Source organism: Cygnus olor, chromosome 10 (assembly GCF_009769625.2).
Source record: "Cygnus olor isolate bCygOlo1 chromosome 10, bCygOlo1.pri.v2, whole genome shotgun sequence".
NCBI classification, from domain to species: domain Eukaryota; kingdom Metazoa; phylum Chordata; class Aves; order Anseriformes; family Anatidae; genus Cygnus; species Cygnus olor.
In genome coordinates, this window is record NC_049178.1 from 22,343,312 (window position 1) to 22,362,453 (window position 19,142).

A 19,142-nucleotide genomic window follows, 5' to 3' on the forward strand; every position below is an offset into this window, starting at 1 on the left:
CAAAGCATTTCTGTATGTTGATTGTTTCCCTATACATTGCAAAATTTATGTACTTACAACATTCTTACATTTAATTTCATTTAAATATTGTATTGTGATATTTAACATATTAGCTGTAAAAAATTGGAACATTTAATTGAGTATTTGCTTCCTGGCTTCAGAACTGGCATACTCAACTTTTCTCTCCAGAGCTGGCTATATCCAGAAGAAATCAGAAAAATTAATCCTGTAGGTGTATACCAGGCAATACCTGTAACAGTTTGTGTTTCTAACCCTGCTTTTTCAAATGTGTTTTCCTCTGTAATTTCAACCAACTATTGAGCAATATCTAGTTTTTTTCTTGACAAATCAACTTCTTGACCTTCCTAAGTCTGTCTTATGCTTTAATTCCTCCTGGCTCTGCTCCTCAAAGACAGTGACATGATCAGAAAAACTGAAAATACCACACATCTGACTATATCCAAATATCTTCAGTGTTGTGTTCAAAGTGCTCTTCCCTTGAAATGGGACAGATATCTTGAGTATGGAAAATTCATTGCTCCTCAGACTTGCATTAAAATTCTAATAAACTTAACCCTAATAATAGAATCTGCAGGAAATTTCCAAAAGCATATTTCAGGACACTAGTATCTTCCAATTAAGTTCAAATTTTATTACAAAGAGAAAAATAATATCAAAGCAAAAACAAAAAAAACTGATAAGTTATTCCTTTTCTTGGTATTTTACTTTAATTCAGAGATGCTTACCACTTTGAATGTAACAAATAATTTACATTTCAGAGCAAGTCCTCCCCTTTCACTCAGCCTGTCAGCAATTTTAAGTTTAAGCAATTTTTAATTTTAAGAAACATCTCTACGCTTTTGCTGAAGAGACTACTACTTCCCATTTTTTGATGTCCTTACCTTATCATTCCAGAAAATCTTAAGTGTCTTCCTTAAGGAAATCCTCATATCATAAACACTACAGATCATGCTTTAGTTGTCTGCTATCATTTTTTGCAACAAATGGAAGACCGCCTGTTTACATTTAGTTTTGGAGATTTTGCAGAAACTCCACATAAAATACAGTGGTGTTTCTGCTTATATTTCACGTATTCCCGTTATGAGTGTCATAAAAATATTAACACTGGAGTCAACTTCTTTTTGTCACTTTGAGAATGTACTTCCTCTAATCCTTCCTGCCATTTACTTCGCTAATATTGCCTGATAACTTATTAATATTGGATCCCCAGCTGAAGATAATTGACCGTCTAGTCTCCTAAGGTAGGTTAACAAGAAATACCTGAGAGACTGGAGGCGTAAATAACATGAATTTGTTGCTCCAAAGTTATTTTTAAAACACATTGTGATAAATTATTATTGAATACTCATTTTATCTACAACTTAACAGAACAGCCTCATCTCAAGTCATTAGTCTTATAAATAATTACTAAAATGGTAACTTATGAATGTTTATTTAAAAATAGTTTGTTATGAAATTCCTTACCAGGGCTAAAGAGGACTATAGCTTTAAGGTATGCATATTCATATCCATCAATATCAATCTTGGCCATGCTGTTACAGAACTCCTGAAGTTTCCAGATGTGTTCCATGACTTGCTTTATTCTGTCTCCAGAAAGCTTATCTACAAAAAGATATTGCTCATTATTTCATGCGAGCTCAAGTACATCCAATATCTTAACCAACATCCTTTTATGAAAAAAGTAAAGTAACGTTTCAAAGTATCTTGTCTCATTTGGTATTTTAAAAACCACTTAACACGTAAGGATGGCCTGAATGATTACAGAAGTGAAGACTTCTAAAGCCAAATCAGAGGGCTAGCAAACAACAACTCTTTTGCATAATTTTGCTTGAATAGCATAATCCGTGACACCAATCCTATTCCAATGATGTACTGCAAGAGACTCTCAAATTACGGTGAATTATTCTACAAAATAGATCGTGATTCTGGGAATGAAAAAATTACAAAACAAATGGTATCACGCAATCCTAATTTTAACTTCAAACAGTATTGAGTTAGCTCTTCCAGAACGCAAGATCAGTGATGACAGTGATACTTTTTCTTCTGTTTGTACTTTAGAAGCAAACTTTTAATTCAGAGTGGTACATAGTCTTCTTTTCTTCTGAAGGGGCAAATTCATTCAAATACACGTACACAGATTCTTCTATCTTTTGAAACATGTTTCTTATGTTGGTTTCATGTTCTTAAAACATTAATTTAGAAAATATTTACGGATAAGCTAAAATTGAGTGGCATTGGTTGCTGAGTTAGGGAAGGAGAGCTTTCTAATTTGGTAAATAAAGGTAACTAATTCAGTGAAATTAGTAAACTTCTCTGACTGCACATCTGTAAACTGGTCAAAGAATGAAAGCCTTAAAGATTATATTAAAACAAATCTCTGAATATATAATTACCATTATTAAGCTTCATGGAGAAGTCAATTCATAAGAGGCAATTTTTTTCCCCTCAAGAAATACGTTAGAATAAATTGATTCCATTCACAATCTTCAGTGCTACTACACTGTATCTTTATAACTTCATAATATTTTACCTTTGTCTGAACAGATAATGGTGTATGATTGTTTAGATCCATGTGTGTTAACCTGGATCTTTTATGTCATTTATGACTACTTTTACATATTTTCTGCAACTACATAGAAAATTGAGCAGAACAAAAGAAATTAAACATTTTTTTGCATGTCTTGAAATATGAAAGTATAATCTAATCTTCTACAATACATAAACTGCAATACTGATTTTTCGTTACTCAAGATGAATGAAGATGCATTATATATCTCAGCGTTATATGAGAAACAACGGTGCAGAAATACATGCAAAAAAATTAAATTTGAATTTCACAGTTTTCAAGCAACCTCACCACTCACATACTTCTTAGACAAAGTTCTGAAATTTCATCACTTTGAGTTTTGAAGGTGTAGTATAAATATAACATAACTTTACAGAATAGCATTGAATAAAACAAATGTAGTCTCATCCTCTCTTTTTGTCCAGTCCCAGATAACACTGTATGACTGAAAGGATAGGTTTAAGCCACAGGAACAGAAGTGGGGCCAGCTTAAGAGTGTAACAGCCCTACCACTTACTCCTCCACAAACTGATCACCTGGAGTGTATGTGGAACTGACATATTTATTCTGAGACAGATGTAAATAAAAGCTTAACTCTTTGTAGAACACATGATATGCACATTTCCCTGTTGGGCTTTTAAACTCTTGCTCCTCTTTCTGTGAGGGAAAGGAATGTCAATTTGTTGTATTTTGAGGGCTGTCCAAGCTTTATCAAATTATAAAAAAGTAAAAACATTCATGAAAGGATACTATCCATTTAAAAATCAAACCTCTGTCCAATTTTACCATAATAAAGCTAACAAAAGTAGATTAAAGCAAACGTACTTTACTAGGACTGAAGGAGATTCAAGGTATTTTTCAGATCATCTATCTACTTTTGTGCATTTTATAGTTTTACAAGCAAGTTTCACTCTATTCAGTAAGTCTGTTCCAGTTCTCACTGTATGCACAGTACCCAAATCACAAAAATTGTCAAACTGGTACCAAACAGTATTCCATAACTACTTTTAACTCATGTTTAAATTGAAACTGGATTTCATGTAATTACATCATTTAATATCGCTATTGGAAATAATTATTTAATATGGGCAACTCATGTCTACGCTGCACATATTATTTAGCAATAGTAGGTGACACAGAACGTGCTTTGCAGTGTGAAAGTTTAAAGTTCGGGAAAAACCTTCAGGGAAGTATTCTATACTTGCAACTACATTTTCACAGCTTCCCTATGCTTCTGTAATTTGAGAAGGGCAAAGGAAATGACTGTTCTGTGAGACGTATCAAATCTGCGACCTAGCTCCTCCATCACCTGCAGAATCCTGGGCTGTTTTGGATTGCTTGATTCCTATTTGCTGCATTCACCTAGGTATAAAAAGCAGTGCCACATCAGTTACAGTATACTAACAGGCTCTTTGTGCTTGTAGGAGTTTCTTCCCCAAAAGAATTTACAATTTTACAAAAGTATCAAAAGAGGATTACCATCTATTTCCGATATTCCTCTTGGAAAAATATTTTATTTTCAAATTTCTGTGGTAATTCATTTTTATGTAGATATAAGAATGCTTTTTATCTTAGTCCTTTTCTTCTGGTAAGAAAAAAATGGCTACCTGCATAAATTATACAATTTTCTATCATTTGGCCATTGCATCTATATTCCGCTGTTCTCTTTCTGCAATTAAAAATACACTATATTTGCAGAGTTTAAAGCTGCTAGTATTGTGGGTTTTTATCTTATTAAAAGTGAAAAGTTATTCTCAAGCTAATCAACTCTGATAGGGAGCATCCTTAAAGAAAAGGAAAGAAAAAAGGAAAGCAGCCGTAACAGATTATCGTTCATTCTAGATATAGTCATCATTATCACAGGCCAACACTGAACTCAAAAATAGAATTACATAAATCTTCGTGAAAGTGTCAAGAAAATAGGTTGTTTAATGCTTCAAAGGGTACTTCAAAATACAGTAATCATTACTGTATTATAGCAGTATACAACAAAATGGTTACACTTGTAAGAATACACTTGTGATACTTGGCAAATGCTACAGTTTTACACTGCAGAGAGATGAAAAACTCTGGAAGGAATAAAGCTCAGTTGTGATTCAGGAGAAGGCATGATTATCCTAAGAGAAAAAAAAGATTTACATCTAGATGGGAGGAAAACTCTGTGAACAAACGATAGTTTTAGGATATACTTGTCTTTCTCTATACTGCTAGTCATATGTAGAAGAGGGGAGGAGAAAAAGGCTTTATATCCTCCAGACATATCCCCATTTCTTCTAAGGACACCTCTATCTCACTGAGAGATCTCTGTGAGGTCACAGTGCAACAGATCAAAGGAAATGTAATCATGCAAGAGAAGGTTTCTTCTTTCCCTGGATCCTGGAGAACAGTTCTGCTATCAACTAGAAAACACCTTGTGAGAACTGTTATTCAAATTCCAGTTTGTAACCCTGTACTGAGTATGTATAAAAACAACACACTGAATACTTACCTTCCTGTATGCTGTTCTGGAGATGGTTAACAATAGCTGCTAGGATAGTAGACAGACTCATCACCTGTGCACACTGTGCCAGGCCTAAGGTAAACAGCTCATTCCAGCAGGCACGCACAAGGCTCGTATTACAATCCTGCCTATAAACAACACAAAATCAAACAACAGTAGCTAGTCTTCATATTAGGTTGGTATTACCCTACATACAGTTATGTTGATTATAACAATTAGCAATAAAGATTAACATACTCCAAACCACTCTATTAAAAGGCATATATCAGCATATGACAAGTATTCCAAAAAGCAAGAATAGACCAACTACATGAAACCATTTCAGGTTATCTGTAAAATGGTGCTCATCAGTTCTTTAACAAGATATATTTCTACCAATTAAATGCTTGCTTTGGATTCGGCTTTAGCTTCCATAACAGTAGTAACATCAGATATGGTAGTTATCATCTTGGCAAACATGGCAATCTTTTATTTTATTCTTCAAAAAAAGAATATTGCACAGCCTTCATACATTTTAAAGAATTCATTAAAAATTAAACAAATTTAGTCGTTTAAAAATTGAAAAGTGTTGAGATCAGTGCTTTCATTAATTGGAAAGCAGATTGTGCAACAGTATAACATCCGTTTACCCAAGTGCTTGAAATGCAGGTATGGATCTAGCCCAGTGCATAGACAGGAAAAGTAGTCGTGACGCTGACTCACAGATGTAGTGTACATTAAGGTACTCTGGCATTGGACTGGGCATTGTCAGCTGCAAAAAAATAAAAGTATGTACAGTTAGGGCATAAAATAATTTTTATTATCACTGAAATAACAAGTGAAAACATTCAACCCACTCTCATTGTCTGTCATAATGCAACCACATAACAAGAAATTGTCAAAGTAAAACTTTACTAAACAACCCATTACTACTGCAAGGAATGCAAAACAAGGATAGAAAACAAGATTAGAAATAATGTGGGAAAGAGCTCAAATGTTTCTTTTTGAAACGTTTTAATTTTCATGTAATAACAGTTAAACCTATACATTTAATTGTTTGGTGGAATGTTGACTAGCATCACAGTACTACGAAACTATCTTCTAAAACTTCTTTTAAAAGAAGTAAAACAAAAATCTAAAATGGGAAAATCATACAGTAGGAATCTACAATCACAAAACACCATTAATGGGAATAAGCAGGTTATGATCATGATTATCATTCAACTACATTAAGTATTGCTATTTCAAACTTTTTATTTCTTTAAACAGTGCAATGTAATACCAGCAAGATGAACACCCTCATTATTTATCTCAAAATTTTCATCAACATGTTCTTGTTTGAGTTGCGTAATTGAAGCAAACTAGGAAGGCCCTGTAACCTCTCTTAATATGAAAAAGCCTTTTAGAGGAAAGTTCGACATTCCCTACAATTATAAATGAACTAAGCAAGACACGATACTACATGGATGATACGGAAAGTGACCATCAGTGAAATAAATTTTAAAGCATCCTGATGTCTATCAAAGAGTCTTATGAAATAGTATCTATACACTTCAGATAGAGCTTGCAAGAGTGAAAACTGCATTAGATGCTAACACCAGGTGTTCTAGATTGTTATATTTAATTTTGCTAATATAAAGAAGACATGGTAAACTCATTTGGGGTTAAATCTTTTATGTCAGCTTGTTTAGTAAGACATTTCAAGACTCATATACCTTAAATGTGACATGTGTATCTGTAAGTAGGGGTCCTTCTACTTCAATAATTGGTGTTGACTGATCTCTACTGATTACATGAATATTCCCTCCTCCTGTAGGATCCATCCCATCTGCCAAGTTATGAGCGGCTGTACCATCTGTGGTATTAAGTGCTTTAGCCAAAGTATCAAATGCCCTGCAAAAAGAAGTAACAGACAGTGAAAGAGCACTTCCTTACACCTTTAAAAATTTCAGAGTACTCGTCATATAAAACACTGTGAAGCATTTCCACTCGGTATAAACAGGAACCACGAAGACACCAAGCCAGATTTTTCATTACAACGTGGTTCCTTTGTACTGCTTGGACATTATACAGGGACTGCCCACATATAGCTGATAAAAGACTTTCCATGTAACGGGGGAACTTTTTACTACTATAAATCCTGTTTTAATTGTCTTATACCAGTGTTTGTACTAGTAAATGGGACTCTTCCACTGTTCACTACCTGCTTCTTCTCACCTTGGAAATTTATAATAGCTTATGTGAAACCTCACAAAGCCCAGGTGCACTCTGGAAAACACCCTGCAGTCCCTATTGTTACTAATCCATTTTTTGGAACAACAGAGAACACCGTGATCTCCTTCTAAACAGCATGCCTTAATTTCCTTCCCCTTAAGACGAGATATGGACATACTCTTGATTAAACAGTTAAACACCTCTTAAAAATCTACCTGAGAGACACTGGACAGTTTTGAGGCCCGATATTTTTCATATTTCACTATAAGACCAATGTATGTTTTCCTTCAAAAAACGAATAAAACAAGCAAACAACCCCCCCCCCCCCCCCCCCCCAACAAAACAAACAAACAAACAACACAAAAACACAAACACCACCACCCTGTTCCTAAAAATCTCAAGCCTTGCTGGAAACTTTAAGATTCTGTGTTGGTTTTCATCACTAATAAAGATAATAGTCTTCAAATTCCTTCTAAACATTAAACAAGATGTTTACTAATCTTAGTTTTACAACATTTTTCCTACATTACCAAAACGTATTTTGGCAGCACAATGACAGAGAATGCAACAGTAATACAGACTCTCAAGGAGTAGATCTAAGGGCAATGAACACTTCACAGGAGAAACTTCCATATAACGAGCCTATTAAATACTGCAGTACAAAGTATTACTATTCTCAGAGTCAGTCAAGTTTACAAACTAGTCATTTATTCAAGCATTGGAAAAGGCTACCCACATAAGTTGTGGAGTCCCTGTCCCTGGAGAGATATTTAAGAGATGCATGAACATGTCACGGAGGGACATGGTTTAGTGATGAGACTCAGTAGGTCTGGTTGATGGCTGGACTTCATGATCTTGGTGGTCTTTTCCAAAGCAGATGATTCTATGATTACTTTTCTTAGCATTAAATCTGGTCTAGCCATATTATAACTACAGTTATAACACAAGATACAGTTCTTCCCAAGAGGACTACAGGCTGAGGACAACAGCCAAGCTTGGATTTCCAATAATCGGTTTTGCATTTCAAAGTACTGGGCAATCTCTACTGCATTTGATGTCACAACACCAAATTACATGGATGAATGAGTGTAAGTGTGCACAATACAGAATACAAACTGCTAAATAAGATGCAAATACAAATGCATACCGTGTAATCTCACTTGCAGATTGCTCTTCTTGTTGAATTTCAGAAGTATCTCCATTATTCAGTGACTCACTGAGGTTAGCAAGAGATGTTACAACATTTGCTAGTGTTCCTAAAGCACCCTGGCTTGTCTCAGCCTAAATAAGAAGAACCGTATTAGTGGATAAGAATTATAGGTGATATATGATACACATCTTTTCCCCCATTCTTAATCTTTGTGTTCTTCTTCCCTAATGTACTTTTCCTTTGCTTTCCCTGAAACACCTACAGGAAGAACAATGGATCACATCTGACTCACAATGATCTTTAAACCCTACTGTGATCATCAATCCTAACCCTTTCTGGCTTATCATGTGTGGAATAGCTATGGCATAAATATGCCTGTGAAAAGAAATCACATCCCTGTTGATCAGCTTATTACCTGCATTCCTACAGATCTTCAGACTCACCCCAACCTTATCCTCTCAAGGTCAAGAATGCTTTGCATCTATGTACATAGCTAAAACAATCTATATGTGTAGATTATGTTCAGAACTTAACTGAAAGCATTCATACCTTGGAGTCAGCAGCTAGAAGGACTGTACCATCATCCCTGATCAAAGGCTGCTGAATATTCACAAGCATTCCTGGATCAAGAAGACCTGCTGACCTGTTGAAAACCATAAGGCATATGACAGTTAATAGTGCTTTGTATTAATCAGAAAAATATATAATAACCCATGTCAGAATAAAAGGATTACCAATTTTTAAATTTACAATTTAATGAAGCTCAGAATTTTTTCATCAGAATTATAGCCTTTCTGAAACTGCTTCCAAAATGTAGCTTGAAAGACAGGAATACATTTTCATTTCCTGTGCAAAAGCAGTGACAACTTCCCAAAGGAGATATCCTCTCATTTGCTTTTGACACTGGTTTATTCTGTCTTATGAAAGCTGTTGTCTTCTCATGACTTCAGAAGCCACATGGCAGATCTGAAGTTATGCCTTAGAGTTGCAGAAGGCGTAACTGTGCATTCCAAGTTAGATGGACAGCACTAAGTAAAAAAAAAGTTGAGTCAAGGAAATACACGTTACATTACAAAATAGTTGTATAATAAAGTTCTGTATAAAATCTCTGCTGCCTTTTCTTCTTTTTGACCAAACATAATTTCTCTCTGCTGTATCTAATTAAGGGAGGCAGTGGGAAGTCTTTGCAGTCAGTAATAAGAAGTTTGTTACTTCTGCAACAGTCCAGATCTGCATAACCCAACACAAATGAGTAATGCATGACTGGTTCAGGCCTTTGGGAGCTGATAGTTTAAGGGGTCTGACACTAACGTTGTTAAGTACCACAGGAAGCAAATTATCATACCTTATGCAAATGTCAGTCCTACATAAATAGAGTCACACTTAATGAATATAACATCATTTATAGTGTGGAAAGGCATCTGCAGCACAAGGAAATCTTGAGGTAGCAAATTTGTCTATGAGCAGTATTTGTGAACAAACTGATTAGCAAACAAGAAACACTGAAACAACTAAAGAAATTTGTGGCTCAACCCTCCTAACTGCAGTTTTACTTGTTCAACAAAGAATATACACACAAACTGAATATAGAAATCCAGTACCTTTAGGTGATTATCATCTATTCATTCACTAACTGGACTGATAGTTTTCAAAATGTGGTATTTTAATAGAGTTCTATTTTATTCAGAAAGAAAAATTCTCTCTATTTATTATGAATATGATAGAATATCATGCATTTCCACACACATTGCCTATGGAGAAAACCGAGAACATGAGAACCATCTAGGAGTATCTTCCACGTAGCAAAAAGAAACTACTATTCTTTTGCTGACACTGTTAAAACCATTTTTTTGGGATCTGAATCAGCAGTCACTGCAGCCTCTTTTGCTACAGTATTCAGGAGGGGGAAGGCTGAGTCTGCTGTTGGTGGATTTGATTTCAGAAAAGTGCCGACGTGAGTCTATCATGCAGTAGGTCTACATGTTTGTTATTTACATATCACATGTGTGCCCCACTTGTGCTTTGATCTGTCTGGGCAACAGCCAGCACTTAATTGAAAACCACCTAGCTGTACTCAGGCAAAAATTTTGATGAGAAGCAGAGTATACTATGTTGATCTTGGTAATGGAAACCAATGGCCTGTGAAACTGAGCTCTTTTTGACCGATGCTTTAGAGCACAGGGGAAAAGACAGAATAGTTGTGCCTGCAATGCATAAATAACCTTAGACAAGATTTGTTTTATATTGAGTTACTCACCGTGCCCCATCTTTATCTGCCACAAACGTTGGAGTTGCTATTAAAGGGCTTCGTAGGTCTTTTCTGATATATATCTTTTCGGTGGAAGCTGCACAGTTGGTTGGTTTTTCACGTTGCACATCAAAAGGCTTTCTTTCACTTTGAACCGCTACAGAAGGATAGAAACACGAAAATTTGAAAGAAAGTAATATGAATATTACAAAAAAAAATCTCATAGTAGGATTTATGTTTAAATCATTATGGTGGTATGTCAGTTCAGCATGAAACTGAAATTTAATAAGACGACTAAAGAAATTTGGGTTCCAATTTTACTATACCCATGACCAAGTACAATTAACTAAGGAAGGCAAAGATTGATCATTTGCTTTAAGTTTTACTGAACTACAAGCAAAGCTTACTATTTCACTGGTATTTAAAAAGACAGAACATTCTGCAACATACATTTAAAAAAAAATGCTTGTTTTACAGGTAAAGCTATACTTAAATGCAAGACTCAGTCATACTCCAGATGACTAAAGCCAACACAAACTCAGAATGAACCCAGAAAAAGTCAAGACAGGCAAGTTAGCTCCTGAATCATAACGTTATGTGAGAGATGCAGCTTAATTCCCTGGGTGAGGAGTCTCTGCATGATATGCAATTGACTCATTCATTCACTCATTCCAGACAATTAGGAAGCAGTTTTCTAAAATTAACCTTTTCAGAATTTAAAATATTTCAAGTTGAAAACTGGAAGAAAATAGGCTTAGTCTCCAACGTGCCAAACAAGCACAGTAAATCATTTAATAAAAATAGTAAAAGAGTAATTTTGCTATTTTAAGAGAAGTCAAAAGTGCATATTTAAAATATCACAATATTATTATTAAGCAGATTACAGAAAGATATCTGGCATCTAGGTCACTGAACTTTATGAACTCCTCTATAGTTTGGCACAACATTTGAATTGCGTACATTTTTTTTCACCTGAAAATATGGATAATAAAACTAATAAAAGAATATGGCAATAATACAAAGAATTTTTTGAAGTGTTGTACTAATTCTCACAATACTTTGCAAATGTAAGGTACAATATAAATGGAGACAATATTTCTGTGCTATTCATTTTACCAATTAATCATACAGCAGTTACTACTCTACAAAATTAACATTATTAACAAACAGAAAAAATTCTACCATACTGTATAGGCCTTTTGAATGTAACGCTAAAATACACAGATACACTTCTCTGTACCCTCATAACCAGGAAGTTATTTATTTCCTGATCCTATTTTTACTAATATTGCTAAGTGTCAGGGAAGTTTAGAGAATTAGTAAGTAGGTACATATATCTTCTTGGCTTGGTGGATACATGAGTATTAATTAGAAACCTGACCCAGTGCCCAGAAAAATTAGTGAACATGAATCCTAGCCACACTGAGCTAAGAAAGAAAGGTTTAGCTTCTAGAAATGTAACAGTCTCTCCAGCACAAGCGTCACACACTACACTCAGCACAGTGTGTGCACAGCACAAGAATCCTAACTATGCTTTTGGAGATCCAAAGTGCAAATACAACAAAGATCTCTCTGTTTACAGATTAAAATTCTGCCTCCATAGTAACTCAGAGGATGGAACTTATCTTGCCTAGATCACAGTAGAAAAATAATTTGCTTCACCTTAAATTCACCTTAAATTCACCTTAAATTTATCACAGAAAAAAAAAAACATAATAGGCTTCGTGAAGTTCTGACTGCAGAAGCAGGGGGTATTATAAATTGTAATGAAAATGCATTGAAAGAGGTGTTCAGATGCTAGCACTGAAGCTGTAGTGAGTACTGCAAACAAACAGGAAAAGTATATTGTTCAAAATATGACAGTTTATACAATGTCTCATAATATAATGCTGTTCAAAAATCATCAAACTGATATTGAAAACAAACAAAAGGGAGGGGGGACATCAACCACTTCTCATCACTGGATAAAATGGGAGAAAAATAAACCAGTAGGAAAGCATATTCTGAACATGTAACGTTAGACTCAGATATATGTCCACCTATGTTAAAATATTTTGTACTATAAACATACACTGTTTGTAACATGCATTCTAAGTGAGGATCTAACTGGGTTCCTCAAGAACTGCAGTAATATGAGATATGGTTCAAAATAAATCAGTGTTACACCTCAAACACAAAATAGTGAGGAAAGAAAGGTGAAATAGATGGCTGTCGAGTTCTGTCTCCTCCAGGCAACAGACTGAAATAGAGAAAACACACTGAAAAGCAATGGTAGGCCACGTATTTTTTACTTGTTAGGCACAGTCTCACATTGAGTACTTAACACTCACATTCCATTTTCATGCCCATCTCTAGACATTTCTTAAGCCTACAAAATTGGCAGCGATTCCGATGGTGTTTATTGATGATACAATCCTGGTTGCTACGACAACTGTAGGTCAAATTCTTCCTCACGCTCCTTTTAAAGAAGCCTTTACATCCCTCACAACTGACAGCACCATAGTGACGACCTAGGAAGAATATATATTGTTATCAGACGGAAATTACTCATTTTAACATAAAAATATTTATCTTAGCCAAGTAAAACATTGCAAAAGTCACCCTTTATGTTTCTTTTGTTTTCTTGCCATCATTTTGGACTGTAAAAGCATCATTGCAGCCTTACGGGATGTTTCTTTTTTACCTATTGTCAGGCCTTTTAGGTTGGTAAGTGGAAAAAAGAGAGGAAGGCTAAGCCTACATTTGAGTGAGAGGCCTGTGAAATGGTAGTTCCCGTTCTGGCCAAGTACAGATGCAATTCTATCTGCTGTTACAGGCAATAGGATACAAACTACACAAAGGATATTGCATGCTGAAAGTTACATTAAAAGAACACACATGCTAAACATTTAAGTAAATTCAGAACATAAGTAATTTCTGAATAAAAATCAGAAATGCAATGTTAAGTCAAAACTCCTGTGCACATCAATTCTGGTATCATTTTAATTACACAAACACTTGAAAACAATAAAAAAAGAAGATGAAGAAGAGCGGGGGTCATTCTCTCTGTAACATGAAAGCACAATCTTCTCCCTTGGTTAATGTAGAAATTTTATCTAGTAGATTCCCTGTAACTGCATGGTTCTGAAACACCAAGGATTTGCACGATATCTACTTGCCTTTTTCTGTGACCGTAAAAAGCAAAAAACTACCAAGAAGTCTTAAGTTTGTTAGAGAGCACCAAGAACTGTTTTTTTTCTTGGATTAGGTAGACTTTTTTTTACAGCTCTGAGGAAACAGACTTCATGCTTCAAATGGTCTCTCAGTTACTAGGAGCTACACAATCATTTTCTCTTTCAGCATGAGCCAATTCATCATACAATCTACTTGAAGTACAAATTAATATTCTTCCAAGCAGAGCTGAACTACTCCGTATGCATAGATACAGAAATATAATGTTATCTCTTTCCAGTTTAGACTCAAGTGCTTTTACCAACAGCATGGCTAAAATCAGTCTTAAAAAAAAAAAAACAAGTCATGAAACCTCCCTTCATCCTAGTAATCCTTTCAGTCAGGTATCTTGAATACTGCTTTCTATGCTTCCTTACCTGATGCTTTATCACCACAGACCACGCAATATTCTACTACCTGGGGCCGCTGAACATCAGCTTTTCCCAGTAAACGTTCCACCGAAGCAGAGTCTGTCACTATCTGAGACAAAATTTCAGAACAAAAAGAGGTAATTAGCCAGTATTTTCTGCTGACATGAAAGCAAGAAGCTTAGTGTACAGAAGACCAGTGTGTCAACAGGAAAGAACATGACAGGTATGACAGATGTGGAATGAAATTAAGTGGCATAAAATATAAGTTAAGGGGAGTTTTTACTGTCAGTAATGGGACTGTTAAAGCAGCCATAGCGAAACATGAATTCCAAATTGAACTTCCCACTTTGTTCAGGAGAAGTAAGTTTCTTCATTTGTGCACTCAACAGTAGTCTTCCCTTCTTGCAATTACTGTCAAACAATTGCTCTATTTTAGCCAAAGATGTCTAAAATTGTTGTATTCCATACACTGTTCCCATTTATCTTCTCTGCAGCTAATAGGCATACATAGTTTACAGGGGACAGCCTGAAACAGAGATCCATTATAGAAAACTTAAGAGTTGGATTCAATGATCCTTATGGGTCCCTTCCAACTCAGGATATTCTATGATTCTGTGAAAACTGTTTGGCTTCCAAAGGTCTTGAATCCCAAAACTTCAGTTCAAAACACCCCAATTAACACAAAAATAAAAAAATAAAATCCAATTTGTAACAATATATAAAGCATGTAGCACTGTAAAATAAATTTTAAAAGACCGTTTGCACAATTTTTCAAATATTTGTGTAAAAATGATACTGCTCCCTATAAAATACTCCCTGAACGATTCTATGATATTCTCTATTCTAAAAGTAGCAATAGGGTCCAGGCAATTTTTTTCCCCCTGAAAAAAGAATGCTAGGAAAAAATCTCAAATTTCACTAGAGATGGATTATTGTTTATATAATTTGTTTTGCAAAGCTCTCACTGATCTGGACTATGCTCAAGACCCACAGACAAACATAACAAAGGACAGCTTCTGCTCCAAAGAACTTCTACTCCAATGCTTTGGTACTGCATTATGAACATAAGTTTGCCCAGCTAAGTTGCATCTCTGCATGTGTGAATCTCTATCAGACCACCTGAAATCCTGGCACCTCTCACAAGCTCCAGCTTAAGTATTTGCTTATGTCTTTGCATAGTTACAATTTTAATGAGAACCACAACAAGGAATGATGAACGCAATGGAATGCATGAGGAACGTGAACACAGGCAGATTTAGGATTGAATAAAAAAAAAGCCTACAATTCATATGTTCTATATCCATGTTATTAGATCTTTAGGAAAACTATTGCAATTGCCAGTCTTTTAAAACAATTCTATACTTAAAAGCACCTAAAACTTAGTAACTGAAATACACAAATCTGTGGTTTATCTCAGTTACTGTATTTACCTGAATTCTGCCTGGCACAATGTTGTCTGTGGTCGTAAAGATAAGCTGTTTGGCATTAGATGTCTCAGGTGCTGCCAATATCACCTTTCCCGTACCAGTTCCATCTGGACTTGCTAAAATAAACTGTTGCTTTGGAGACACAGATGAGTCCACTGCTGTCACTATCTGGATTTTTTGACCTGTCTGCTGATCTGTCACAATCTGTAAAACATATTGAAGAATTTTATGATTCTGTCTCAGAATTATATGATACTGTTTCATAATAGCCCTTGTTATTTATTAATTTGCTATTTGTAAATTTATTAGACTGGTGCAAAGTTATTACAGCTACCTACGTAAGTGCAAAACAACAGAATCAAAGCTAAAACACATGTTCACAATATTTCTGTATTTACATACCTACCACACAAAAGGAAAATACTAAACAGACTTGTGAAAAGTATGAGACTGATATTGTTAAAAATGAGGAGAGATGGGGAGATATTGTAATTGCATTTAACTGTTCAAGAGGAATTAGACACAGTGGAACCCAACCAAAATAAGAACGAAGTGTAATGTTAAGGACCCCTGCATTCCTTACTGATTCTCTCAGTTCTCTAAAAGGAGAATATATAGCACATTGCACTTGATGAATGGCAGGCATAAATGCAGCCTATGCTCTGCCTAGTGAGACAGCATCACAGAATTTTCCTCATATAAATAATTAAATTATAAATTATTCCAGCTGACAAAAAAAATCACAATGGTACATTCTTGAGATTTTAATTTCTTTTGCATACACCTGACTATAAACTATTTTGATATAGTACATTTATGTATTTATCTTACAGCCAGGGTAAGAATTACTATTGAAAAAAGTTTCAGTTTACACACAGTGACATTCCTAATAAATTGACTGCATTAAGTGTCATAATAACTTTTTTAAAGTTATTTACTTTCCTAAATTTTGATTAACTAGACTTCTTAAGCCAATTGTCACGTTCTTTTTGTATAACAAGCCTTACAGGAATTCTGAACATATGCTAATGGTTTTACTAAGTTAGAATGCCTTAAGACAACATTAGAGTAGCAAGCCACAATGAGTACAGGAATTAAGTTACGGAGATGATGATTTTTCTATGTTACAGAAACTCTTCAGGAAAGGCTCACCTCAGATTTTGTAATTACAAACCTAAAAAAACATGTAGGAAGTAGGTACCCAAAGTTGGGGATGAAACCAGTCTACTACTAAATTCTGGACAAGACACATTTGTAGGGATTTATTAGTCATATATTCACAGAACAGAGTAAGCCATTTTTGGTCTCATCTGCATAAAAGTTTCAGTGCTTAAGAGGATGAGTTCCAATCCAGTTCGCTTCAACAAACAAGAAGCGCTGAATAAACTCAAAATTTAAAAGGAAAAATCATCAACCCCCAGTCCCAGTGTTGTTGAATTGTTAAGTTCTTAAACCCTCTGAGTTTTCCCTGACATGTTTTCCTCAGCCGCCATCACTTTCATATAGATCTTAATGAATGGAACTAGTCCTGAAATCTAATCTCAGCTTATAACTGACACTACTATTATAGTAGTGTATATATATATGTGTATATATATGTTTTAAGGAAGCAGGAACACTCTTCCTACTATGCTCCTTCCTCTAACTGTTTTTTCCAGAAATATCAGTGATATAAGGAGGTAGATTTTTTTGCACAATTGAACAAAAGTTGCCTACCTTATGAATGATGAAATATGCAGTATGCTTCAGTTATACATGTTGTGAGAACATCTACCTTGCAATAAAATAGCAGGTAAATATTGATTTGGTTACTCTACTAGGCAAAATAGAGATTATGTTACCAGACAACTGAATCAAAAATGGAAAACTTCCATCGTAACAGAATCTCGAGAATCAGCATATGAAACAATAAGGCTGCCTGATTCCACCTTTGGTTCATATTTTAAAGGAGTACATCTTAGTTAAAACACATAGCTAAATATGTTGATAAATGAAGAACATCTCAGTGGTGCTATCTATAAAGAAAAATCAGAGACAACTTTGTAACTTTTCACGTATCAGACACACATTGATAGTAATGACTGAATAAGAAGTGGATGATCTTTATGTTCATAAAAAAGTAGGTCATTATAAATGCTACAATTTGAGTCTTTGAAAAATATTAGTGAAAAAATTACATCATGATACCATTAAGTAAAATGATAATGTCATTAAAAAAAAAGTTTTCAGGGCTGTTCACAGGGGCAGGGTTCTCCTGGATCACAATGACCAAGTACCACCCACCCTGATCAAAACATATCTCAAGGACAGTCCATCCTGTGACAGAGGCTGCATTGCCAGGACCATTCCAAATGCCCTGAAGTACAAGATCCTCTTCTCCAGCATTGTCTCTGGCAAAAGTACAGTGGAATATTGTACTGGCACAGAACAAGGTGGAGGAGGACAAAAAGATCAGTACTGTAACACTTATAACATTAATACCTAACAATTTTCATATTACTTGTCACTACATACATCTTTATATTATCTATCAGTAACGACAATCCACTGTGTAGTATCCCCAAGGCTAATTTCAGCCTAAATAGGCTAGTCTCCCACTGGCTCTTTTTAAACATGACATGGAGAGAGAAGAATGCTTTTAGAGATGATCTCAGGTGTTCTGAATTGTCTGTTGACAACATCTGCCCATTTGCTATGGTTAGAGCTCAGGCAACTTACACATGCAGGCTAAGTTTAAATTCTGCAAATATTCCTCACTGACTACATTATCAATTCAATTATTATATACAACCAACTAGTCATCACTAAACTAGACTTCAGGAGAAAGTTTTATTTGCAATAAAAATGATCTGTTCATACAAAGTTTAAAGAAATCTTCCACAGACTTTAGCATGCTTTTGTATAAACCGAGAGCAGGAAGAGGAAAAAAAAGTAAGTTATAACAGTTTGCCACATAATCAATAGATTTTTACCTGAATGCGTTGTGGTGAACCTACAGAAGAGTCCGTGGAAATAATCTGGATACGTTGGGAAGGGCTGGTCATCACTGGAGATTCAGATAGTGAAGCCTGAACAGTCTGCACCTGTGAATAACACACAGAATTCTGATTTAAACATTTTAAAACACAGATATTTATTTACTAAACAGCAGATGGCCCTAGCATGCAACTTCTATTTATTGAAAAGGTTACAGTCACTAAACCAACTTGAGTTCGTTTTCCATGAATTATCAGAACATTGTTTTCTTTGGGAATAGAATGAATCTGATAGATGACCAAAAAACACTCCCCCTCCCCCCCCCCCAAAAAAGGACAAACACCTCAAATCACTGGATAATTATTTTTCTCAACCAAATAAAATGTAATTAAACCATGTGATTCTTCAGTTTACTGAAATGCAGAAATATGCTTTTTTCAACTTCCAATTATACATTTACGCCTTTTTTTTTTCTTTTGT

General features: G+C 35.0%; 1 protein-coding gene and 1 long non-coding RNA gene across 8 annotated transcripts in view; one reads left to right on the forward strand and one right to left on the reverse strand.

Moving 5' to 3' along the window:
* NR2C2 (nuclear receptor subfamily 2 group C member 2) overlaps positions 1-19,142 on the reverse strand; it is a 45,828-nt gene that overhangs the window by 11,934 nt on the left and 14,752 nt on the right. For 6 of the 7 annotated variants that reach the window (XM_040568387.1, XM_040568384.1, XM_040568383.1 and 3 more), the window contains 11 exons: positions 18,659-18,769; positions 15,690-15,890; positions 14,266-14,368; positions 13,009-13,188; positions 10,688-10,835; positions 8,980-9,073; positions 8,428-8,561; positions 6,782-6,959; positions 5,717-5,838; positions 5,076-5,215; positions 1,486-1,623 (listed from right to left, as the gene is read on the reverse strand). In XM_040568387.1, coding sequence (XP_040424321.1) covers positions 1,486-1,623; positions 5,076-5,215; positions 5,717-5,838; positions 6,782-6,959; positions 8,428-8,561; positions 8,980-9,073; positions 10,688-10,835; positions 13,009-13,188; positions 14,266-14,368; positions 15,690-15,890; positions 18,659-18,730 — 1,510 coding nt within the window. In that variant the 5' untranslated portion in view covers positions 18,731-18,769. Of the gene's footprint in view, positions 1-1,485; positions 1,624-3,896; positions 3,950-5,075; positions 5,216-5,716; positions 5,839-6,781; positions 6,960-8,427; positions 8,562-8,979; positions 9,074-10,687; positions 10,836-13,008; positions 13,189-14,265; positions 14,369-15,689; positions 15,891-18,658; positions 18,770-19,142 lie in introns of those variants that run through there. The other variant, XM_040568390.1, reaches the window with a different exon arrangement.
* On the forward strand, positions 3-8,967 carry LOC121075297. The gene is made up of 3 exons (XR_005822883.1): positions 3-228; positions 4,866-5,000; positions 8,695-8,967. It is a non-coding gene; the product is annotated as an uncharacterized LOC121075297 (long non-coding RNA).